This window comes from Delphinapterus leucas, chromosome 11, assembly GCF_059928025.1.
Source record: "Delphinapterus leucas isolate spDelLeu-1000000601 "Yukka" chromosome 11, BTC_Dleu_Yukka2, whole genome shotgun sequence".
In the NCBI taxonomy this organism is placed as follows: Eukaryota; Metazoa; Chordata; class Mammalia; order Artiodactyla; family Monodontidae; genus Delphinapterus; species Delphinapterus leucas.
In genome coordinates this window covers 97,173,634-97,198,335 of record NC_143139.1, presented here as the reverse complement: position 1 = coordinate 97,198,335, position 24,702 = coordinate 97,173,634, and the positions used below count along the sequence as shown (strand labels likewise).

Below are 24,702 nucleotides of genomic sequence, written 5' to 3'. Positions count from 1 at the left end.
TTTTGGAATGGCGCTTTTTATCCCCCCCCCCCCCCCCGGTTGCCTTCAAGATCTTCTCTTTATCTTTGATTTTCAGCACTTGAATATTATGTGTCTAGGTATGTATTTTTTCAGGGAGGGGGATTCTTATTGTGCTTGGGGTTCTCTGAGCTTCTTGGATCTATGGTTTGACGCCTTTCCTACTTTTGGATGAATTCTCAGCCATTATCCCTATGAATATTTCTTCTGTCTTCTCTTCTTTTGAGATTCCAATTACATATGCGTTAGATTGTTTGATACTATCCTATAGCTCTTGTATATTCTATTTTTTCACCCTTCTTTTCTCCTTGTGTTTCAGCTTTGGGTAATTTCTGTTGACCAATCTTCAGGTCAACACATTTTTGACCAGAGGTGTATTATGGCCACGGACGTTAGTTTCTGCAAAAATCCCCCGGTCAGTAATGTGTTCACTGATTCTTCCGCTGGGTCAGGTCTAGTGATGAGCTCACTGAAAGCATTCTGTATTTCTGTTATTGTGTTTTTATTTTTCCTCTAGTATCTCATTGTTTTGGTAGCTTCCATCTCTCTGCTGAAATATTCATCTGTTTATGCATTTTGTCCATTTTCTCCATGAAATCCTTTAACATTTTAATCAGATTAATTTTAAAGTCTGATTCTGTTGATTGTTTTGTTTCTTGACTGGGATATATATGTGTGTGTGTGTGTGTGTGTGTGTGTGTGTGTGTGTGTGTATATATATATATATAATTTTTTTTTCTTAATGTGTAGTACTTTTTGATTGAATGCTGGACACAGTGTGCCCACATTAGAGATTGGAGTCAGTTGTATTTATGCTTGGAAATGGGCCTGGCTTTTCTTGCCATTAGTGTAGGTGGTGAGTCAGTCTGGTAGGAGGAGGGCTGTGTTTGGATTCTGTTGTCCCTCTGGGCACTTGAGTGACGACTGGTTTTAATTCCTATAGCATCACCTTGTGCTTCGCGTGGGAAGCTGAGTTTCCAGAGGGTCTTTCCTCAGTGTTTCTGCCCTACCCTCAGCTTTTGGTCTGAGTCTCAGAGGGGTTTCTCCCCACACCCTGTTCCCTACCTCAGGGGTGGACTGCTGTTTCTGGTTGCTCTGTTGCTGGCTGAGAGGGGAAGGTTCTGAGGGGAGGTCCTCTGTCACCTGGTCCAGCTGCAGCCTTAGGCAGGCCCTGGGTTCCTGGGTCTTGGTAGGGCTTTCTCAGTGATGCCCTTAGTGGCAGCCAGCTCTGCCTTGATGGTGGGTCTTGCGCAGGAAAGAGTTTCCTGTTCCTCTTTCAGCATTTGGGGGTCTCAGAGCCCAGGGGCAAGTTCCTACCTTTCCCGCAGGGGCAGAGTTCTTTTCTTTCACCCAGTCTCCAGCCGTGTTGGGTCTTCACCAGCGCCCTGGGGGGTAACAGGTTTTGCTGCCCCTCCCCCAGTGGCTTAATGCATTCTTCCCATAGAGGAGAAGAGTCCCAGCAGGTTTCTTTCCTTTTCCTGCAGCCATGATGTTGAGGAACGCTGTCTCCACCCTGCCACCCCTCGTCTTTTTCACGAGCACCTAGTAGGTCTGCAGAAGAGCGTCTGCTTGGTGCCAGCTCTCCCCTTGTGTCTCTTGATCTGCAAGCCCGCCGTCAGCCTTTGCACTTTGGGGAAATTCCAGCTGGATTCTTCTTTCCTGCGTGCGTGGCGCCTGGCTTCTCCTCCCCCTGGCCCGTCCTCCTGGGGTTCCAGTCTCTTGGCTGCCCCGCAGCTTCAGCTCTCTGACGGACTTGAGTCAGGTGGGGTCTGGCAGCTTGTCTGGCCGTTGCCGGTTAGTGTCGGGCCGTGCTCCTCCCAGCTCTCTGCACCCTGGCTGGGGTGGCACTGCTTCCCGCTGTCCTGATGGTCAGGTGAGGCGGTGGCCGTGTCTGCAGCTTCTGGGGGGGCAGACAGGGTCTAGACAGAGTGATGCTCTGCTGTTAGCAGCGGGTAGGGACCCAGCTGGGGCTTCTGGAGCACGTTAGGGCAAGTGCAGGGGCCGTCAGGAGGCAGAAGCCCCCCCAAAACATGCTTTGCAGACTTCCTGGGGTTTCCGGAAGCTAAACAAGTCATTTCCAGAGGGGCTGGAGAGCCAGAGAGGCTTGGGCTTCCAGGTGGCTCTCATGAGGCTCAGCTCAGCCTGGGATGAGCCAGGGTCTCCTGGGCCCCCCACTCCCACCAGCGGCAGGCCGTGGTCTGGGTGATGGCACAGATGCTCGAGTCTGCATTGATCCTTCTCAAGCCTCAAGCAGACTGGGAGCTGAGAGCGTGGCCCGTCTCTGTGCCGGGAACGGGGGCGGGGGGTGTGTGTCCTGTCATCCTCAGAGCCTCACGGCCAGAGATGTCCCTTATCAGGTGAGGAACTGAGGCCCGAGGAGAAACGGGCCCGGGTCCTGGGGGCAGAGCCCACGGGGGCTGGCTCCGGGGCCCCAGCACGTGGGTCCTGGCGTTTGATCCGTGGGCGGTCCTCCCCTGGGGTGTGGTGGGTAGACCTGCTGGGACGGGCTGAGTCTTCCTGGGGTCCAGGCCTCAGGAAGCGGCCGAGCCGGGATTTCAGATGTGGCCTCTTGAAGCTCGTGCCCACATGGTCTTGCCTCCCCCATGGGAGGGGCGAGGCCCGGCACGAGGAGGGGGTGAGCCTGGGGCCTGGAGACCTGGAAGCGAGGCTCGGCGTGGAGGAGTGAGGTGGGAGGTGGTCTCAGGAGGTGCGGCAAAGAGGAAGCCAGGAGCGGTACCCTCGGGAGACGGGTGGGCACAGCACGGGGGTCTCCCTCAAGAGGTGGGGGCCGGGCCTCATCCGTCAGCTCCTGCTTCCCAGCAGTGGAGGGTGCTTGGGGCCCAGGGAGAGCGGGTGCAGGAGCTCCTCGTGTGGGGTCTGCCCACCGCACTCCAGGGCGCCGAGGTGGGATGGTGGGCGCTGACAGGGTCTGCTGGAGGAGGCGTTGTAATGACCTAGGCCCGAATCCGATTTGGGGCAAGGCGCTCAGCCTTCCTGAGTCTCGGTGTGCTCCTTTTCAGATGGGGTGATATCTCGCTGGGCTGCTGGGAGGACCGGATGTGATGATGGGCGTGGAAAGCCTGATACGCTGCTAGCCCTTAATTTCATTTCTTCTCTTTCGTTCCGGCTCCACCCGGAGCATTTTCTGCCTGTGACTGTGTAAGAGACAGCCCAGACTCAGCGCCTAAAGACAGGGGTTATTACTGTAGCCCAGGGCCCGCTGTCCTGATCTCAGCCCGTGCATCTGCGGGCTGCCTGGGGGCCCTGCTGCAGGCTGGTCGCGGCTGGGGCGGTTCTCATCAGGTGTCCCTGGACCAGGAGGCTAGGCTGGGAGTGTCCTTCCCTTGGCAATGCTAGAAGCACAGAAGAGCAAGTGGGAGCGTGCAAAGCTCTGTGCCTTCGCCTCCCTGGCTACAGCCAGTCCCTGCCGTGCCCGCGATCATGGGGACCCTCTTCTGGGAGGGGCTGTGAAGTCTCAGGGCAGACAGTGTGGGTGGGGCAGGGTGGAGAACTGGGGCTCCTACTGCTGTACCCCCAGCCCCTCCCTGACACGCTGCATCTTGCTGGTCCGTGCTCCTGTCCTTTGGGTCCCAGGTCGAAGGCTGCTGTTTAAGAAGAGCCTTCCCAGACTTCCCCAGACCCTCCTGGAGGTGGGGCCTCTCCCTCCTGGGGGAGCCGCCCACTCTGCCTGAGGGGTCGGCAGCCTCTCGGTAGGGGGCTGTGTGCGGGGTCCTGAGTGTGTGTCCGCATCTCTGAACCCAGGAACCCGAGAGCTCAAGGCCCGGGAGAATTTCACCCTAAGGAAACTGAAGGCTGGAGCCTGGTGGTTTCGTCAGGCCCCCCAGTCGCTGCAGAGCGCGGCTGGGAATGTGGGCCCCAGATGCCAGTCCTCAGCAGCAGGGACTGTGGCAGCCAGGGCTGTCTGGGGATGGGCAGCCTCGCCACCTGGCTGTCGGTCCAGCTGTGTCACAGCATCTGGCATCGCCCCACAGGAGGGGCAGTCACACCCAGTGGCCAAGTCTGTTTCCCCTCTGTGTCCAGCAGGGCACAGAGCACAGGCCAGGCTCACTTTCCAGGGTCCAGCCCCGCCTCCCTCTGTCTCACCCTTGCTCCATCCCCAGCTGGGAAGTGGTGGGGTCTGAGGTTAGAGCTTTAGCCTGGAAATGAGAACGTGTGGCTTGTGGCCTTGGTTTTGCTGCCCACTTGCTTTGTGAGCCGTGTGTGGTGTGTGTGTGTATATGTGTGTGGGGTGTGTGTATGGTATATGGGTGTGGTGTCTGTGTGTGTGTGTGTGTGCTGCGTGCGTGTGGTGTCTGTGTATATGTGTGGGGGGGCACATGGGCGTGGTGTGTGTGTGTGCGTGTGTGCGTGTGGTGTGGTGTGTCGAAGCACTCTGGTTCTGGAGTCAGACTGTTCTGGGTCCTGGGTTCACGGCCCACTCGCGTCTGTGGCCCCAGGCAGTTCGCCTCCAAGTCTGCTTTGTTGTGTGTGAGACGTGGCGGCAGAGGCCGCTGAGCGGCCTGTGTGGCTCAGATGGGGAGGGGCCGTGTGAGCTCCTGGCACAGCGCCTGGCACGCTGAGCACCGTCCTCAGCTGTCCCTGGGGGCCTGCAGGGCGCCTCGTGTGAGCCAGCCTGGGCCTCTTGTCCCGGTTCCCGTCCACTGCAGCCTGAGACGGGAGCTGTGCCCGTCCTTGTTGGGCTCCGTGTCCCCTGTCAGGATTGTCTCGGGAGCTGAGACAGCCCCTGTGAATGTTCCCAGGACGGGGAGGTGCTCAAGGAGAGCAGCTCCCTTTGCTCCTTCCTTTCCAAGGGGCGTGTCCTGGAGGCCTTCTCAGTGTCTGCTGGGTTAGCACGTCCCCCCCCCCCCCCCCCGGCAAGGGGCCTGCAGGACCCCAGGCCTGGCTGGTTTGGCAGCTCCGTGGGCTGCAGCTTCAGGTGCGCAGCTGTTGCTGTTTCTGAGGGAGCTGGACTGACCCCGGCTGTGACACCTTGACGTCCGGTGCCTGCAGAGTGCCCGTGGGGCAGACTTGAGCACGCCTGCTCATCGCCGCTTCCTCTTCAAACCTCACTACGTGACGCTCCAGGAGTAGGAAGCTCTGAGGCCCTACTCCCAGGGAGAAGGAGAGGTGGAGACTGTTTGGAAGCTCAGATGTGGTGGCTCAGTGTTAGCTGACTTAGCAGGTAGAGAACCTAATGCCAGCAGAGGGCAGCACAGCCAGCATGTGAACCCCTTGGCTGCAGGGCCCCAGGAATCATGCCCCTCAGGGTGGCCGCCGTGATACGTGGAGGCTGAGAGCAGGCAGCTGTTACAAAGACGGGTTTCTTTGGGGGAAGTTGATCCAGAGAAGCTGTGGGCTTGGGGATGCCATGCAGAGCTACAGGCTGGGGTACAGTGCTGAATTGGAAATGGGGGTCGAATGAAAGCTACATGCTTGAAAGGGAGGTTCCCAGCACCCTCCCCTCCTTGGCTTCTGGGATGCCTGTGGTCCCCCAGGACAGAGAGTGGAGGCATCTTCTCTGGAGAAACTGACCCCAAAGAAAAGACTTACAAATACTTGCGTGTGGGCATCTCCCATCTCAGCTGTGAGGGCACCCAGGCTGGGCTGTGTTTACAGACACATGAAGCCCTGCAGTCAACAAGTCTTGTCCTGGACAAGCCTGGACGCAGATGGCTGCGTCCAGTGGCTCGTTCTTAACCTGTGGATGGACTCAAGGTCTTCAGATCTTAACGTCTCCAACGTGAAGGACAGAGACCTGCAAAAACCGAACAAAACAAAAAGCAGCAAAAGGAGCTTGGCGGAATCAAAGACAATGTACAGAGCAGAAGAAAACCTGAAAAACAAAACACCACCTGCACTCCTTTGTTTTTTTTTTTATTTTAAATTCTGCTTCTAGTTGCAAATCCCTAGTATGTAGGACTATGCTTTTTTAAATTAATTAATTAATTAATTAATTTGGTGCGTTGGGTCCTGGTTGCTGCACGGGAGCTTTCTCTAGTTGCGGCGAGCAAGGGCTACTCTTCATTGCGGCGCGCGGGCTTCTCATTGCGGTGGCTTCTCTTGTTGTGGAGCACGGGCTCTAGGCGTGTGAGTTTCAGTAGTTGTGGCACACGGGCTCAGTAGTTGTGGCTCATGGGCTCTAGAGCGCAGGCTCAGTAGTTGTGGTTCATGGGCTTAGTTGCTCCGTGGCATGTGGGATCTTCCCGGACCAGGGCTCGAACCCGTGTCCCCCGCGTTGGCAGGCGGATTCTTAACCACTGCGCCACCAGGGAAGCCCTGCCACCTGCACTCCTAACTCTGTAATGTCGTCAGAGAGTGAAGACAGGTATTGTAGTTGAAATTTTAAGAACTCAGTTGTGAGGTTTGGGTGGTCAAGCAGAGGAAATATCCCAGGCAGTAGAGCAAAAATTTTTACAAATTGATGACAAATGGGAGCAAAAAGAGAAGAAAAAGTGGAAGATTTCAGAGTTGCAGAAGGAGAGAACAGGGAGAATGGGAGAGAGAAAGTTACTGAAACCAGGATTTCCAGAACTCCAGGAGGGAGTTAAAGACTCCCCTTGTGTCTGAATGTGCCCCCAGGCACCGTGATTGAGTAAGAGACCCTGCTGAAGCACTTAGCTGTGAAATTTCAAACCTGAGATACAGAGAAGATTGCAAAGCTTCCCGAAGAATGGCCACGTTTCAAAGGACTAGGAACGGAGGACCTCAGAGTTCTCGACGCAGCATTGGCAGCTGGACGACGGGAACGGTGCGTTCAGGGTTCTGAGGGGATGTGGTCCCCAGCCTGGAATTCCATACCCAGCCCAACTGCCGGTCCCGAGCGAGGTAGAAACAGGCGCTTGTAGTCACATACCGTCCCACACAGTTGTCACGGTCAGCTGGCAGCTCGGGGTGGACTCTGCCACCGTGTGCACGGACACCAGCGAGGGGCACACGGGTCAAGGGCGCAGTCCATCCAGCCCGAGGGAGATTGCAGGAAGACAGTCGTGGGGCGCTGAGGGGCAGGGGCACCACCCCAAGAGATAAATGGGATTAGAGCACACCTCCTGCATTTGGCCGTATGGAGAGGGTTTGCCACAGAGCTGGAGAAGGAATTATTAATAGGTCCGTAGAGCACTAAGCAAGCAAGCGAAGGAAACACAAAATCTTGTGCAAAAAGGCAGTGTAGTCACTACATGGTGTACTTTGAATTAGACTGAAAATTGTCCCGGGACCGTGTCGGGGCAGGGAAGCCTGCAGGAGGGAACGTGGCTGGGTCGTCGTCTTGCTCAGTCAGAAATCAGTAGCCCATGAAAACACACAGATCGTGAAACAATGATGTAAGCACGTCAGAAACCTGAGGGTAAGAGAAGAATCAGCAAGGGTTTGCTCTGGACGTGGGAGTCAGGTGGGGAGGGGACCTAGATTTTCTGTCCTGAGTCTTTTGACTTTTAAACTAGGTACATGTGTGACTTTGGTAAATAATAAAAGTGAAAATAAAAGAATTCCAGGACTTTCCTGGTGACCAGTGGTTAAGAGTCCGCCTCCCAATGCAGGGGACATGGGTTCAAGCCCTGGTCCGGGAAGATCCCACATGCTGTGGAGCAACTAAGCCTGTGCAACACAACTACTGAGCCCGCGCGCCTAGAGCTTGTGCTCCACAACAAGAGAAGCCACCGCAATGAGAAGCCCGCGCACTGCAACGAAGACCCAACACAGCTGAAAATAAATAATAATAATAATAAAAAGAGTTTCAAAGGGTTCCAGCCCCGGGATCCTGGTGGTCGGGGGCTCAGTTCTGATTGGTTCTGACCCTAGAGTGCTGGCGCCCCCGTCCCCAGAGTTCTGGTGGGAATTTTGATGGGCTCCACCCCAGCCTTGTGGCAGGTCGGACTGGACTCTGGATCCCGGGGGAGTTCCGCCCGGAACCCCAGTGGTTTCCTACGGGTCTTGGCCTCAGAGCTCTGGTGTCAGAGTCACTGCCGACGCTGAGGTGCCACCTGGGAGTGATTTCACTGCCGTCAGCAGAAGCAGGTCCGTGAAGGATTGCATCATGTCTGTTGAGTTGAAAACGAGCTGTTGGAAAGCGTGTGGCTTGTGTTACTCCCTGCCAGGCGGTCCCACCCACCCGGCAGCCCTGTGTGTTCCCGGGTTGAAAGCCTGGCTGTGCCCCGCCTCAACTCGGACTTGCTGGGCGGCAGGCTGGCCTCCCAGGCGCCTCTCCCCGGGGGCTTCGGACGCAGGGGGATGGTGGGGTGGGGGCTGAGGCCCCGCTTCGCCCGCACCTGCGGGAGGGGAGGCCCCCCAGCGTCCTGCTGCAGCAACGTGACGGCCTCGCACAGGACCCTCCACCCGTCCCCCCTCCCCTGGGGGTGCTGGGGAGGCCGCGTAGGGAGGTGGGGATGTGGGCTCCCCTTCCGGGGTAGCGCTCCCCTTTCCAGCTCTGTGACCTTGCACTGGAACCTGATCTCTGAGCTTCCTTGTTCGTGCGGGGGTGCTTGTGAACCCCTCTCTGCCGTGTGCAGCCTCACGGGTGGGGCGCCTCCTGTGGGCTCTAACGAGGCTGGCCTTCCGATACAGATGTTCAGTGGAGGTGTGGATGGAGCTTGTGGAACTGGCATGTCGATATTGATGTCAGACGTACTAACGAGGTGTGTCTGGGTCACTACCTGCAGGGGCTGCAGGGGCGGGCGTCCTGAAGACCTCCCTGGGAGAGGCCTATTTTGGTGGAAACTCTTCGCACAGTCGTATTTCTAAGCGCACGGACCCGCCCAGTGCAGCTGCCCTGAGCTGCCAGGTGGACGGGCCTCACCAGCAGGAGCCTCATCTGTAAATGGGGGTGGTGGTCCCCACCTCTTAGGTTGGTGTGAGGGTCCTGTGGTTGATGGACAGAAGTTCTTTCTGATTGAAGAGCCGCCACAACACTTTCTTCCTTCAGGGCCTTTGCTGCAAAGCTGTCTCCTCGAGGAGTCTTCCTTGATCGACATATCCCATTGAAGAAACCCAGGGTTTGTTCGTGCATTCAGAAAAGGTGAACTGAGCCTGGCCATGTGCTGGCTGTCCCGGCAAAGAGCCAGACAAAACCGCTCGTGCCCTGTGGAGGGCGGCGGGGTGGGAGCGCGCAGAGGACCGTGCAGGCCGTTCCCGGACTGTCGCTGCAGTGGGGACCGGGGCAGGTCGAAGGGTGCTCGTCATGTGGCTGTTCAGGGGAGCGCTCACACCTGAAGGACCTGAGGGAGTGAGGAAAGGGCTCCGGGCACGGGACCAGCCAGGAGGCCGGTAGGAGCTCGGGAAAGGGAGAGAGGCAGGTAGAGAGGTGCCGGGCATGGGGCGCGGAGTGTGACTGGCAGGCCTGCAGGCCAGGTTGAAGACCTTGCTCTACTCCTCGGAGGGGCCTCGGAGGTGCGGGGTCCTACGAGGGACGGGGTGCCCTCGGAAGTCCCTGTTGGGATGGGTCGGGTGGTCCTGGCTGCTTTTGTTGGACTGAAAGGAGGGTGAGCAGGGCAGAGGGCTGCGGGGCCTCCAGCAGCACCCCCGATGGAAGGGTCGGCTCCGCGCTCACCTTGATGGTAGGTGGGCGAGGCGGGCTTTGGGGGGGCAGGAGGCAGGGGCACCTGGTCCGGCGGGGAGCTGGGCGGCAGGTTCCATGTGGGTCAGTGCGTGCGGGGGTCAGCGTGGAGCTGGCCTTCGGGGTGGGGCTGCTCGAGGCCCCGGGGGAGTGTGTGCAGCTGGGAGACGAGGGGGCAGCACTTTCAGGGGGCGGGGGGAGATGAGGAATCAGGAGCAGAGACCGATTCCCCCGAAGCGAACGGACCAGGGTGGTTGGGGAGGAGGACCTGGCCAGCGTGTCTCTTCTGGGGAGTCAGATGGGGTGACGACCGGGCAGGCCCTGGCTGGCCGCGGTCCCGGAGTGGAGCTGAAAGCCTGGACGGAGTGGGGCCGCGCAAGGGCTGGGGGAGCACAGAGAGCTGCCTTTCTCCCCAGGCTCCCTTCCTGCCACCCCGGGGTGCTGCTGGGGCTCTGCCCTTGTGGGATCGGCCCACTGCATGTCCCGACCCAGGCCCCTGCTTTTCCTTCCTGCACAGATGCTGAGATGTTGGGTTTGCCTGCCGTGTCCTGTGTGCTGGGCCCCGGGGGTGTTGGCGGGGAGACGGCGCTGTCGCCCCTGGAGTGAGGCCTTGCAGTCGGTGTGGTAATTGGGAGCGTCGTAAGCAATTCGCGCCGGGCGAGGATGAGTAATGGGGGACGTGGGGGTCCGGGAAGGCCAGCTTGCTGGAGGAGACGACTTGAAGCCGCTGTGCACGGGTGAGGGCCAGCAGGGAGCCTCTGGGGGAGGGGAACCCGCACCCCAGGGGGCTGGTGCAGAGTACAGGTGAAGGGACCACCGGACTCCAGTGTATGGACACTGGGAAGCTGCAGAAGGGTCTAGGCTGGGAGCCATCCACCCTGAACCTGAAATTCGCTGTTCATAAGGCACAGAAGGGCTGTCCTCGAGTCTGGATGGGGGACCTGTCCAAGCCGCATTGCTGGGACAGCCCATGGGGTGGTCTGAGAGGAAGGAGTTGGCGGGCAGGGCTGCAGCTGCGGCCCCACGAGCAGGGGAGGCGCCCTCGACACACACCAGCGCACCTGTTCCCTGGAGGGCCTCTCTCCGTCTTTGAGGGTCTGGGGTGTCACTGGGCTGAGTTGTCCCATCTCCATGCTGGCTGGGCCCCCTCCGTCTTTCTCGGGGAGCAGGTTCTGCTGACCACAGCGCTGGGCAGACAGGTGGTGTTTCCTTTGAATTGAATTATACCTTGTGTGTGCATACTTCCATGTAACTGCCACCAGACCAAGGTAAAGAGCCATCCCGGCACCCCAGAAGCTCCTTCATGTCCTCTTTGAGTCGATAAGCTTCCCCCGGAGAAGCACTGCCCTCACCTCTGTCACCGCAGCCTACTGCCCCATTCCGGAACGCACAGGAATGGGGGCGTGCAGAATCACACAGCAGACGCCCTTTGCTGTCTGGCTTCCACTGCTGCCTAGTGTCCCGTTGTCTGAGTATCCTGGCTTATTCATTCGTTCTGCTGCTGACTGATGTTTCCAAGGTTTGCTCTTCTGAGTAACACTGCAGGGTCGTTCCGGTATGTGTCTGTCAGTGTTGTCTTGTACATTTCTCCGGTCACAGGGCATAGCTGTGTTTCACTTTAGCAGGTACCAGTAGACATAGTTTTCATTGTAAATCATTATTGGCTGGCGAGTCATTCCCCTGGACCTTCATCACTCCTGGGTAAACGAAAATTCAGCTTCTGGAAACCCAGGACTGAGAATCGTCCGTTCATGACAGTCCTCGAGCCCTGGGGAGGCAGGTACTGTGTGTCCTGTTCACTCCTCACAACAGCCTTGAGAAATCTCCTGCCTGCGTTTAGTGCCAAGAAAACAGGAGCTCAGAAAACCTGGCTCACCCGCGGTCACCCCGAGAGGTGGCATTCGGGCCAAGGTCTCACGCCTAGGCCGGTGTTCTTCCACTCGACTCGAGGCACTCCTGGGACGCTGCACGCCCCCCAGCTCTGCGGCCCTTCAGCCCTTTTTCTGGGTGGCAGGCGCTGACCCAAGAGTGGGGCTGGCCCTTGGGCTTCCTCTGGGCACCCCTCACTGGGCTTCTCTCCCTCCAGGCACCAGCTTGCTGCAGGAGGTGGTCTATTTGGTGAGCCAGGGGGCCGACCCTGATGAGATCGGCTTGATGAACATCGACGAGCAGCTCCCGGTCCTGGAGTACCCGCAGCCGGGCCTGGACATCATCAAGGTGGGCTCTGGGCGGGTGGCAGCAGCCCACACGACCCACTTGGGGCCTTTCCACGGTTGCACCCTGAGTGACGGGTGCTCCTGAGGGGTTCCTGGGGGCCTCGTGGGCGGAGGGAGAGCAGTGAGCTCCCGGGACCCCCAGGTAGCTGGTGCGGGGGGGGAAGACTGATGGGCCTGAGCCGGTGGCAGTGACCCTGGAACTGAACCAGTGGGTGACGTGGGTGGCTTGGAGGGGGAAAGGAGGCAGATGCCAGGAGTAGGGGAGATGGGGGGGAGTGTAGGGGTGAGGGGCCTCCCGCTGTGGCTCATCCCATCTGTTGAGGGGGCTGGGTGGGGTGTGTTTGCATCGAACATTTGGTGTCAAGAGTGAAAAAAACCTATTCCCAAGTCCCATCCTTTCTACCCCTCAGACAGATCTGGAGTTTTTTCTCTCCATCCTCCCCTCTGCCACCTCTTCGTTCAGGCCTCATTTCCTGCATGGTCCACCTGTCCCTTCTCCCACTAGACGAGCAGCCTGAAATAAGCTCTGAGAATGCCCCCCACCGCTGGGTCGTTGTCCCGCATAAGCCGGTCTCTGCACCCCAGCCTCCAGCGTTGGCCCACCTGCGTCTAGCCCCTCCCGGCCCTGTGCCCGCCACGGTGCTGCAGCCCGTGTTGACCCACCGCTGAGCCTTCCAGTAGAGCTGCGTGGGCCCCCGCCGCGGGCTGCCCTGATCTTGGCTTTGGGGTCCCGCCGAGGACTGAACTGACCGTGATGTCACAGCCCTCACAGAGCTGAGATCCCAGTGAGGGAGCCCCCAGGACAGGAAAACCGAGAGTCCTAGTGGTTGAAGGGTGACCACCCCAGACGGGAGCAAAGTGGGACGGGACCGGGCCTCTCGGGGAGCGGGGGGCACGTCTGAGTCACGGCCCGGGAGCGGAGCACTGGCCGAGGGAGGGACCGGTCCGGTCCAGGAGCCGCAGGAGTTCTGCGCTGAGGCTGACTGCGGGGCCCCCTCTCCGCGACCGCTCCGGGCTGCCATCGCGGCCCACGTCCTCTGAGCAGACCCCTGACGGTACACTGTGACTCAGGCCACGGGGGCCGAGGACGGGGACCGCGTCGGCCCGTGTCTGCCCCCTGGGTCCAGCCTGGGCAGGGCTGGGGGGTCCTGTCTCAGGTGAGAAGGTTGTTCGGGGTGCAGTGGTGCCGGTCCTGACTCGTCTGTGGCCCCGTCCGCCTGGGCCCCAGAGAAAGGGCGCGTGTCCTCTGAGCGCCTCCCCTCTGCCCTGCTGCAGGAGCTGACGTCCCCCCGCCTCATCAAAAGCCACCTCCCTTACCGCTTCCTGCCCTCAGACCTCCACAGCGGCGACTCCAAGGTAACTCCGCTCCCCGCTGCTCCCGGAACCAGAGGCCCATGTGCCAGTCCAAACGGTGGTCTGTCACAGGCCCAAGTTCCCAGACAACCTCGGTGTGCTAAGAGCGCTGGAGAGGCTGTCCTTGACCCCATGTCTCTAGCATTTGATCCATGCCTCTCACTTTCGCTTTTCCTCACAGCTGAACTTGACCAGCCAGAGCCCAGCCTCTGCCCACTGAAGGCCTGAGGGCTCATGGCTGCTTTCACTGTCTCTGATTTTTTTCCTTTTTTCTCAACTGCATTAGACGTATGAGGCCTATAATTCTCATCACCAGGGTCAGGACTGTAAGCTTTCTGTCTTCCGCTGATTTTAGAGTAGCGCTAGAGACACCCCAGGGTTCACTGCAGCACTGTTCACAGTAGCCAAGACATGGAAGCAGCCCGAGCGTCCATCAACGGCCGAGTGGGTAAAGAAGTGTGGGTTATGTATGCAGTGGAATATTACTCAGCCATGAGAAAGAACAAAATTTTGCCATCTGCAGCGACATGGATGGACTAGGAGAGCATTATGCTAAGTCAGACAGAGACAGACAAACACTGTTTGACACCACTTTTATGTGGAATCTAAAAAAAATACAACAAACTAGTGAGTATAATAAAAAAAGCAGCAGACTCACAGATACAGAGAACAAACTAGTGGTTGCCGGTGGGGAGAGGGAAGCGGGGAGGGGCAGGATAGGGGTAGGGCATTAAGAAATACAAACTATCACGTATAAAATAAACTACAAGTATATATTGTACAACATGGGGAGTATAGCCAATATTTTATGATAACTGTAAATGGAATGAATATAACCTTTAAAAGTCGTGAATCACTATATCGTACACCTGTAACTTATATAATATTGTACAGGATTAAAAAAAAAAAAGGAGCGCTAGAGAACAGAAATATACTAAAACACTCAAGTAGCTGTCCTAGCTGATGCTATTGCGTGGACAGGAGTGCATCTCTGCTGAGACAGAATGATAGAGAAAAAGCGTTTGGCCTTGGTGCACGAGGGGCTGACTTTGCTGTTGGAAACGGGGTCGGTCAAAAGAGTGGGTTGTGGGTCAGTGGAACCTGCACAGGGCGGCCTGCCTGGGACGGAGGATCGCAGACTGACCTCGTCTGTCCCTCTGTCCCCCCCGCCACTCCCTCTTGCAGGTCATATACATGGCCCGGAACCCCAAGGACCTGGTGGTGTCCTATTACCAGTTCCACCGCTCCCTGCGGACCATGAGCTACCGAGGCACGTTCCAGGAGTTCTGCCGGAGGTTCATGAACGACAAGTGTAAGTGTCTGCGTGATGTTACAGCGGGGGTGCTCACTGCTCGCTGAGCACCCGCGTGTCCTTCGCGGTGCCCCCAGTTCTACAGTAACCGCGGGCTTGGCCTGCTTTCCCGCTGGCGGGCAGAGGAGCTGGGGCTGAGGGCTGTCAGGAAGCTTGTCCGAGGTCGAGCTAGTGCCAGACAGAGTGGGTGTCCAACGCTGAAGCCCTTCTCTCTCGCCACATCCTTGGGGTTCTGAGAAGTTTCCCGATTAGAAGCATTCCTCTTCCTGCCTAGATTCCGAGCAGTGAAAACAGTGGCCCAGATACCACTGTTACCGGTGCCTGAGGCCAGAGTGGAGGCTGTGGCTTCATGTGAGAGCCCTGTGGGCCTTTAGCTGGACTTGCGGGTCAGGCTTGGCCCCCAGCCCCAGGCCCGTGTGACAGGGGGGGTGCACTCTGGGGGAGGGGGAAGGCAGTGCTCTGGGCAGGACGCCTGTTCCCGGGGGAGAGGGGCGAGCTGGGGCCGAGCGAGCCAGGGCCCTTCCACGTCTCCCCTCCCCGGGGCGGAGTGGGCCAGGCAGTGGGCCAGGGAGGGAGCCGTCCCCTTGGCAGTGGGGCTGGCAGCTCCTCACTACGGTTCTGTTCCCCGCAGCCCCCAGGTGGCTCCCCCATCGCCAACCCTGGCTTCTCTGGGCACCTTCTGTTTAGAGTTTGCGCCCAGGAGGGTTTTGAAGTGGGTCTTACGTACCTGTTGATTAAACCTGCACCCAGACTCCTCTGCACCCGAGGAGTGTAAAGATGCGCTTCCTGCTTTATTTCCCAGCTCAAGTAACCCTCAGCCTCGCTGTCCATTTGTTGTCCAGCCCAGTCAGGGGTCCTGCGGTGAGGTCGTGGGACAGGGGTGGGGTAGGGTGCATAATGGCGGTCCAGGAGTACGGCGCCCCAAATTTAAATGGGTGGCCCGACTGGAGCTGCCTCCCGAGCCTGGCTGAAGACCAGGTCCTCCTTGGTGCGCCGCCCGCACCGCCTGGAGGCCCTCTCTTCCCTGCCCTTGAGTCTTTGCTTCAGCTGGGGGGGGAGGGCCCGGGTGGGAGGGGACAGGCGTCAGTGGCCCCAGCGGCTGTACCCTAAGGCCCCTGGCACCTGCTGAAGGCCTCTGTCCAGCCTCCCTTCCCCCCAGCCCACCCACCGCCTGGCTCAGGCCCCTCGGGGTCTGCCAGGCATTTGGAGCAAGCCACTCCTGTGGTTCCCAAAGCCATATTTCTGAGTCCCACTTTGCATCCCTGCCTTTATAGAAGCAGTCACCTGCATGGGGACAACACTGTCATAGATAGCAGTGTCCCCCAAGTGCAGACTGCCCTGCGGTGCAGGGCTGAAAGCTTCCTGCTCGGGCCAGAGCCGTTACAAGTTGCCTAGTACAGGCCTCTCCGCGCTGTGAAGGTCACAGCACTGCCCGGCACTGAAGTTCAAGGCTGCACACGCTGGCTGTGGTCCCGCCAAAGCCTCTGCACCCGTGTACTGAGCCTCCCCAATCCTGTTCATTCTCTGTGCTCCCGCCCGATTCCGGCTCTCGAGGAGGCTTGCCTTCTCTGTCCGAGGTTCTGAAGAATGAAGTGCGGAAGGGGCAGTGAAATGATGCTGTTCGCTAACAGAGCGAGGACACGCTGCCCGAGCCCTGTGTTGGGGGTCATGACCTGTGCACTGCAGGGCTGGGGGGCCCTGGAGCCATGTGCCTGGGGGACAGGAGCAGGGTGGAGGAGTCCCTGTGTGTGACCACTGTCCTGTCACCCCTCTCCCCGTGCGAGCGACCCTGTCCTCACGTCCTCGCGGTCCCTGAGTCACCCCCGTCCAGCCTCCCCCGTCCCCGTCCCCAGCAGCCCTGGCCGTCTGTCTGTGAGTGTTCTCTGGGAAGGAGTGGCGTTTTCTTACCTCCGTGTCCACGCCCAGTGGACTGCTTGGCCCCGGGGCGCGGCTCACCTGGTCTGCGTGCCAGCTGTGGGCCCAGACTTGGGAGACTCCGCTCGGGGCCCCGAGGTCATCAGCCTGTCCGTGAGCTGCGCAGGTCCCTTCCTTCTCTGGACTCGCCCTTGTCCTGTAAAGCGGGAAGGCCGGCCTGGCTGTTACATTCCTGCCCTGTGCGTGCACGGAGCGGGGATGTGCCAGGCCTGGAGTCCAGGGCCCCGCAGCTAGAACTCTGCCGTGGGAGCACCGGGGCCCAGAGAGGGCCAGGATTCGCCCAGCAAGGCCTTTGGCTGAAGCCTGCCCTGTGTTGGTTCATTTCCGCCCCCTTACCCCTCCCCTTCCAGAGCTCCCCACCTTCGTTCCGCATGAAGTGCTGGAGGGGCGCCTAGTTGGCCCGAAGAGGTCCTTCTTCTCTGATCTGGTCCCCAGGGCCCGCCCCTCAGCGACCCCCTGACCTGCGCCTCCATCCCTCAGGACCTCTCGTGGGGCTGCGGGGGCCCAGGCTGCTGCTGTGCTGCCACCTGCTGGCGGGATGGCAGGCTGACGTTGTCGGGTCGCGCTGCCTGGGACCCAGGCGTTGGGTCACCCCTGTTTTCCCAGCCTTGGTCACGCGTGTAGGTGTAAGAGGTTGTCAGCACCTTGAGGTGTGCCTGTGCGGGGGCGGGAGCGGCCCTGCCACCCAGGGGCCTCAGCGCTACAAGTAGGACCCTCGCCGGCGCCTTGCCCGTCCCACCCCGTGGAACCTTCCACCAGAGAGGAGGACGCACGGGCGCTGCCCCTGCAGGCCCTCCTGTACGCGGGGCTCTCCGCGCCGCGGCAGCCCTGGGGGTGCGGCAGAAAGGCTCAGGGCCCTCCGGGTCTCACGGCCAGCGAGGAGATGAGGGGCCGGCTGCCTCTGTCCCGAGCCCTTGTCCTTCGCCCTCCGCCCTCTGTCTGACCTTGCCAGCTGCTTCTGACCCGCTCCACGGGCCCCCGCGGCCACTTCTTATGTCTTTAAGGCCCATTTGCAGGCCTTGCCTCTGTGCGCCATTTCCCCTGCTGCCTCTTCCCCTCCGCTGCCTGCCCAGCCCTCACTGATCCTTCGAGGCCTGCCCGTGTCCACGGGGCCTCCCTCCCAGTGCCGGTCACTCCGTGTCGCCGTGCCAGTCTCCTTGGGGCTTTGCCGCCAGGCCGGGAGCTCCACTGCAGGGCCCAGTGCTTGCGAGCTGGACGGGCGCTCGGGCGAGTGAGGACGCAGGCAGCAGGGCCACCACCCCGACTGGCCCGTTATCCAGCCGGACCTACTTCCCGATGCCCAGCAGGCCCAGGGGCCCCCACGTTCTTCAGCCGAGACCCTCCTCTGATTAATGTGGAAGCCCCCTCGGGAGATGTCCTCACAGCGATGGGCACACCATTGTGAATCGGCAGTGAGAATCAATCGTTTTTATGAAAAACGTTGGGAAGCAGCCCGGCCACACTGATCTGTCTCTGCCTGTGTGACCTCAACCCCACACCAAGGCCCTAAGGAGCGTGGGAGATGCGAGGGCTGGGGTGTGGGTGTGACCTGTCGTCCCGTCCGGCCCAACCTCATGTGCCAGGACGGGGCCCGCTGCCCGCCTTCATCCCCGCGCCTTCCTGGTTCTGTCTGGTTCCAGGATTCTGGCTGTGATGCGTTTGCCTGGCAAGCCCCATTCGCAGCTCTGTCTAGAGCCTCCCGCACCCCATCCTAGCCCCGACAGCAAAACTCACGGGTCCTGTGTCCCACTTCCTCTGGGCGTCATTCTCTTCCTGGTCACCCCTTGTTAGAGGAACTCATGGGTGCCAGATACCGTCCGTACCCCCGGAGAACAGAGACTTCCACGGAAGGGTTGGGGCTTCTAGGCATCCGGGAGGCAGGGGCCGAGCTTGGGCAGGAGGCCAGGGGACGTGGCTCATCTGGGGGGCTGCTGGAGGAGCCCAGGGCTTCCTGAAACATAGCTACTGGGCAGAGGAGGGGAGCCTTCTGGCAGGGAAGGCGGGGAGCAAGGCTGCCTCACACATGCCCGCTCCCTCCTTGTGACTGGTCACCTGTCCCCTTGTCTCCACAGTGGGCTACGGCTCCTGGTTTGAGCACGTGCAGGAGTTCTGGGAGCACCGTATGGACTCGAATGTGCTTTTCCTCAAGTACGAAGACATGCACCGGGTGAGTGCCTTAGCGGTGGTGCCACGGGGGTGAGCGCCATAGTGGTGGTGCCATGGGGGTGAGCGCCACGGGAGGCAGCTGTCGGCCCCGCCCTCAGTCTCACAGCCACCGCCCCCAGTGCAGGTGGGTGGGCGGGGCCTGCAGCGCCAAGACCCCGGGCATCAGGAGTGACAGTTGGACTCAGGAGTTCCAGGTGGGCCCAGGGTCCCCCTGACCAGTGTTTCGCCTCTAGCCGGTGCTGGCCCCCCAGGCCTCTACCTTGCCCTGGCCCCTGGCCAAGCACAGCTTCTGGGTTGGTGGCATGCGGTGCTTTCGAGAGGTCCATTTATTGTTTTTCTGCTTCAACAGCAGTGGAGTGATAGCCGGACTCACCCTGCTGCCACCCAGCACCCTCTCCATAGGTGACCAGCTTGGGGCAAAGGGCTGAGATGGCAGAGTCCGAATTTCTCGTCCCAGCCTGTTTGCCTTAGGGTGGCAATTCTCAAAGTGCTGAGAACCCCAGCGAGTGTACCTGTGAATCCATTCCTGTGACGAGTTCTTGAGTGCCCGGCACAGAGGGTGACAGGCACTAGGTGGTGGTTGAGTGCGTGTGCCAGGCTGGGCGGTGGTGCTAGGGCAGCGAGGCAGGACCTCTCCTGTGCCCTCGGGAAAGCGAGGTCTGGAAGGGGGGCCGGCACGTCCCATCCCGTCTCGGTGTCAGCACCGTTGTGCGGAACCCCGCTGCCCCCTGCCGGGTCTGAACCCTGCCGCTGCCCGAGCAGAAGTGCCGATGCCCCTCCTTTCTCAGGGCGACAGTGCGAACCTCCCCCAGCCCAGCCCTCCTCCCCGCAATGTCCTTCCCTTTCCTCAGCTCCTCTTTGCCGAGGGACCCCAGACTTGTCTCTGCTCCTGAGCCCCTCCAGGCAGGCTCACCCCGTCCCCAGGCTACTCTGTCAAGGTCACCACGACCCCCATGTGTCTGGGTCCCACCCTCCTAGCAGCAGGCAACAGGCAGTCGGTCACGCTTGGTCCTGCGTCCCCGCATCCCTGGACGCTCCCCTTGACTCCTCCATGGCAGCAGCCCTGCCTCTGCCCCCAGACCTCAGCTCTGGTCTCCTCCATCCACACTCCCTCCCCTGGTGGCCTCAGCCGGGCCTCGGGCCCCCAGGCACGATTTGGACCCTCTCCAGGCTCATCTCCGTCCACCCACTGCACCTTTCTGCCAGGGTGTGTGGTGCAGATCGCAGACTTAACGTCTCCAAACCAAACTCCGGAGGTGTCCCCTCGGGTCCTCCGCAGTTTCACCCGCCTGCATTCAGGGCAGCGGCTCCGTCCTCGCTGCTCACGCAGAAGTCTGGACTCATCCTTGACTTCTCCCTCTCTCACACCTGGCCTTCATTTTCCAAATCCTGTTGGCTCTACCTTCAAAACGTATCTCTTATTTGACTGTTTCTCCCCAGTTCTGACCCCGTTTCCCTGGTCCAGGTCGGTGTCACTGTGGCCTGGGTTTTCACAGCCTCCCTGCCTCTTCCTCTCGCCCCCCCCCCCCACAAACACAAACAGTAACATGCACTGGGTGATGATAAATGCTGAAAAGTAAAGCAGAAAAGGGAAGTGCTGGGGAGGGGCGGTGGCAGGTTTAGGTGCAGGTCAGGGAAAGCGTCACTGATGGGGACAGAGACCTGAAAGAAGTGAGGGAGTGACCCATGTGGACACCTGGAGACGAACATTCCAGACAGGACACAGCAAACTAAAGTCCCAGAAAGAACCTGCCTGACAGGCTGAAGGAACAGCATGGAAGCCAGCGTGGTCCCGGCTGTCAGGCCCTGCAGGTCGGGGTGCGGGTCCGGGTGTCTGCCCGGAGGGACGTGGGCCAGAGTGAGCAGGTGGGCGGGGCCCCTCCGGAGGCTGCTGGGCTGCGCCCGTAATGCTCCGCTCTCAGGAATGGTGCGGCGATGGGGCCCAGAGGTGGCTTTATGTCAGCGAGTCAAGTAGAGCTGAATCTTGCTTCACACCAAGCCAGCTCCGCCTGCCCTGTGGGGTGGGCCGGCCCTGAGGCCTGTCTGGGGTCCCGGGGTCTCCCAGTTCTCCCGAGTGCCAGTCGAGATCCCAGCCGATGGCGGGGCGGGGCGGGGCGGGCGGGAGAGAGCGAGCTGCTATTGCTCCTGGCGCAGCTCCGAAGTGCTTTTCCTTCCTGCTGCTGCTTAGAATGACCGCAGCTGTATTAGGACCTCACGTCTGCCTCCGCGGGACCTGGGTTTGAATCCCAGGTCTGCCACTTGAGAGCTGAGTGCCCTTGGGCAGTTTCTTAACCTGGATTTTATTTCCAGAGGAGGCCGGTTTCAGGCTTGTCTTGAGGCCTAAGTAAGGCTGTGGATACAGTCCCCGAAGTCGTGTTCTGTAAAGGTGCCACCTCTGACAGGCTCCCGTGCTGTGCTCTTGTCTTCCAGGACCTGGTGACGATGGTGGAGCAGCTGGCCCGGTTCCTGGGGGTGTCGTGTGACAAGGCCCAGCTGGAGTCCCTGATCGAGCACTGCCACCAGCTGGTGGACCAGTGCTGCAACGCCGAGGCCCTGCCTGTGGGCCGGGGTACGCGCCTGCCTGTCCCGCCCTCCTTCTCTCTGCCTCTGTCTGGGGCCCCGGGGGCCTCGTCCCCCTTCCTGCCGGTGTCCTCGCGCTTTCTGGACCACAGTCCCCCCGTGTCAGGGTTCCGCTGCCCTGAGCCTCATTTCTCCGGAGCCCTGTGTTCTTCGAGGGGCAGGAAGGTAACCCACGAAGTGTTGCTGAGGCTCCCTGGAGGTCCCCGCTGGAGTTGGCCTTGTCACCCCGCACACGGTGCCGGAGTTCGCGGGCGTGGCTGCCGGGATGTCTCAGGCTCTGTGGGCAAGAGGTGCTTCAGGCGGGCGCCTTCCCAGATGCCCCACAGGGCAGACCCTGGGGATGGGTTGGGGGCTGTGATGTTTAGAAGCGCAGTGCGTGCACGTGGCCTCCTTGAGCTCCAGCTGGCCCGTGGGAGTCGAGGGAAGAGGGTGCGGAGAGTCCGTGTGCGGAAGGGCCGTTTCCCTCCATCCCCCGGGGAACTAGCAGCCCGGGAGGAGCAGCCCCGTCGGGGGAGAGGTGTGTGGTGTGCGCGCGTGCGCACGCGTGTGTGTGTGGTGTGTGTTTGGTGTGTGTTTGGTGTGTGTGTGTGTGTGAGAGAGAGAGAGAGAGAGAGAGAGAGAGCGCGTGCGCGAGCTGGAGGTGCAGGCCTCGGCCATCACAGAGGCTGGCGCTCCCTCCTGGTGCGAGAGCTGTGTCTTGCGCGTGAAGCAGTTCGAGGTGAGGCAGGTGTTGCAGGCAGGAATCCTCCCCAGACCCACTTGGGTTGCTCTCTGTGCCCTCAGGTCTTGTGGTATTTGAGGCTGCTCGACTGTGGAGAGCTCGGGCATTAAAATCCCCGGCACCACTGGGTGCTGGCCCAGGCCTGTGAGCACCCCTTCAGCAAGAGTCGCGCCTGACTCGGTGCTGTGGACCCGAGGCCGGTTCCCAGCTCCCTCGTGTGGTGCCGGTGCCGAGAGGAGGGCCCGGAAACGACGCCGGACTCTGCAGGCAGCTGCCTGGAGCGGAGAGAAGAGCTGGGCTGCAGCCTGGCCTGGCCAAGCTCGGGCCACGCCTTTGAGCTTCTGTGGCCTTTTGTCCTTCCTCTAAGGAGGGCGGGTCGGGGCTGCCAACCCACTTGGCTCCCAGGGCTGTTCTGAAGGTCAGGGGGCGAGCGCCTTCCTGTAAAGGCAGGTGGGCCGCTCTCCAAGAAGACACTAACAAGCCACCTCACCCTGCCGTTTCGTTTCTGGCTGCATCTTCACAAATGTTTATTATTTAAAATTTATTTGCTCTTTTTTATTTTGCTTTCGCTGTGTTTTGTTATCCTTGGGTGTGACCTTCTCCAGAATCCCCCTTTCGGTTCATTTGTGTGGTTAAGAAGTGTCGAGAACATACTGCGTGCCCATATGCTCCTTCCGATGTGTTTGCTTTATCATCGTTTACCTTGGTTTTGCTTTATTTCAGTTCTTTGATTTTGTTTTCTTTTAGCATATTGCCTCTTTACTCAGAAGACCTCCTTGCGTTGGTGAGCATGCAGGGGCTTGAGTAGCCAGCTGCATTGCTTAGATTTGATTCATATCACAGCATAAATTGCACTGTCTTGATTCCAAATCCTAAACCAGGTGGGTGACTCCTTTGATGAGCTCTCAGCTGCCTCAGCTGAGAAAAATAATCATGGAAAAATATATTTATGGTGTGATTGGTCTAGAAGCTTTTAGTTTTGTCCCTTAGGTATCATTAGAGGGTAGCAAGAACAGTTTTTTCCCTCTCCAACACTGACATATAATTTTTCATCACTGAAGAGAAAATCCTTGCCACTTTGGATCTGTTAGCTCAGCATTTGCAGGGTTGAAGTTTCATATGTGAGGTCCTGCGAGGACAAGGATGACTGTTAATGACAGAGCTGACGAAGGATGTTTGCTGGAGCCGGTCAGAGCTCTGATCTCAGAGATGCTGACGGTGAATAGAATTCTAAACAGGCATTTCAGTCCCCCGAGGCGGCTATGTAACAGTACAGCCCCGGCTCTCCGGGTGATGCGTTCACAGCTCCTGTAGGTGGGAGGGCGGGACCCCCACTTGTGACATCTTCACAGTCGCCATTCATATGTGACCAGAAGAACTGAAGATTTTGTAGTTAAGGAAAGTGGGTTCAGCAGTTTTCGTCATTTTGGGCTCTCTCTTCCCTTCGTAAAGGGATGGGTAGGCCCGTGCCTGCACCTCAGTCTGCACTCTCCAGCCTCCCTCACATCTGCCAGGAGGAGGTCTCATTTTTTTTTTTTTTTTTTTTTTTTTTTGCGGTACGCGGGCCTCTCACTGTTGTGGCCTCTCCCGTTGCGGAGCACAGGCTCCGGACGCGCAGGCTCAGCGGCCATGGCTCACGGGCCCAGCTGCTCTGCGGCATGTGGGATCTTCCCGGACCGGGGCACGAACCCGCGTCCCCTGCATCGGCAGGCGGACTCTCAACCACTGCACCACCAGGGAAGCCCGGAGGTCTCATTTTCTGACCAAGCCTGGCTGAGCTGTGGCTGCGATGGAGTGGCGGGGGGGGGGGGGGGCCAGGACTCCTTTTGATGTTGAGTTGGGAGCTCCGACTGTTTTTCTCCCTTTAAATTTCTCCCTGACGATGCACGAGCAGGTTTCTCGAAATCTTCACCCTTGACCTGGTCAGGAGGCTTCCTGCTCACCATAAAATGTTCTACCTTTTTGGATGATTTTTTTTTTCCTTTTAAAATTCTCCAGAAGCAAATCCTGCCTTGGTGGAGCTGTTGAGCCCTGAGTGAGTAGTGGTGTCACGAGGACCCATATCCACATGGTGCCCGGAGCCGCAGATCTGTTCCACAGACGCTGTCTGTCCTCTGGGGTGTTGTGACCCATCCGCTTTGTGCCCGGTGCTGGGGATTCAGTGGTGGATGGGCAAGGCCCGCAGCTCTGCACACTCGTGGCGCTGTGCGGAAAGCGCATCGGGATGACCAGACTCAGGGAAGAGGGTTCAGCTGGTCTGTAGTCCACATGGCCCCTCCTGCCCCAATAGGCCAGGTTCAGAGGGGTCCGGGAATAGATCTGGAACCTTCCAGATCCGTTTCCTGTGGTTTGGTAGCCAGCCTGACAGCAAGTGAATTCAGCACAGTCTGCTCGTTTGTGTTCTAGGAAGAGTCGGGCTGTGGAAGGACATCTTCACTGTCTCCATGAACGAGAAGTTTGATTTGGTGTATAAACAGAAGATGGGAAAGTGTGACCTCACGTTCGACTTTTACTTATAATAACAGCAACAGCAAACTTGCATGCTCACAGTACCCAGACACTAATAGCTCAAAGTCCCGTTTGCACTCATTTGTTACCCGCTGGACAAACTCTGGAAGCAGCGTAAGACTCGGCGGAGAAATGGAGGAAGTGGGGTTATTTCCGATCCAGAGCAGCTGTCTCACCTTTGGAATTTGAAGTCTACATGTCTGATTACAAAGATTGCGGTTCTGATGACCTGGACCATACGTATCCTGTCTGTAACATATGCAGCTAGAATGTCTACCTTTTACAACCCACATTATTTATTGTATTTTATAGAGCTTTTCACTGGAAATCTAAATAAATGTCAGTA

At 59.1% G+C, this 24,702-nt stretch overlaps 1 protein-coding gene across 3 annotated transcripts in view; it reads left to right on the top strand.

Annotated features, from left to right (window-relative positions):
- The window catches only part of SULT4A1 (sulfotransferase family 4A member 1), a 31,444-nt gene extending 6,742 nt beyond the window's left edge, over positions 1-24,702 (top strand). The window contains exons 2-7 of one of the 3 annotated variants that reach the window (XM_022596912.2): positions 11,652-11,782; positions 13,057-13,137; positions 14,320-14,446; positions 18,454-18,548; positions 20,978-21,116; positions 24,255-24,702. In XM_022596912.2, coding sequence (XP_022452620.1) covers positions 11,652-11,782; positions 13,057-13,137; positions 14,320-14,446; positions 18,454-18,548; positions 20,978-21,116; positions 24,255-24,367 — 686 coding nt within the window. In that variant the 3' untranslated portion in view covers positions 24,368-24,702. Of the gene's footprint in view, positions 1-11,651; positions 11,783-13,056; positions 13,138-13,383; positions 14,447-18,453; positions 18,549-20,977; positions 23,655-24,254 lie in introns of those variants that run through there. The other 2 variants (XM_089921428.1, XM_089921427.1) reach the window with 2 other exon arrangements.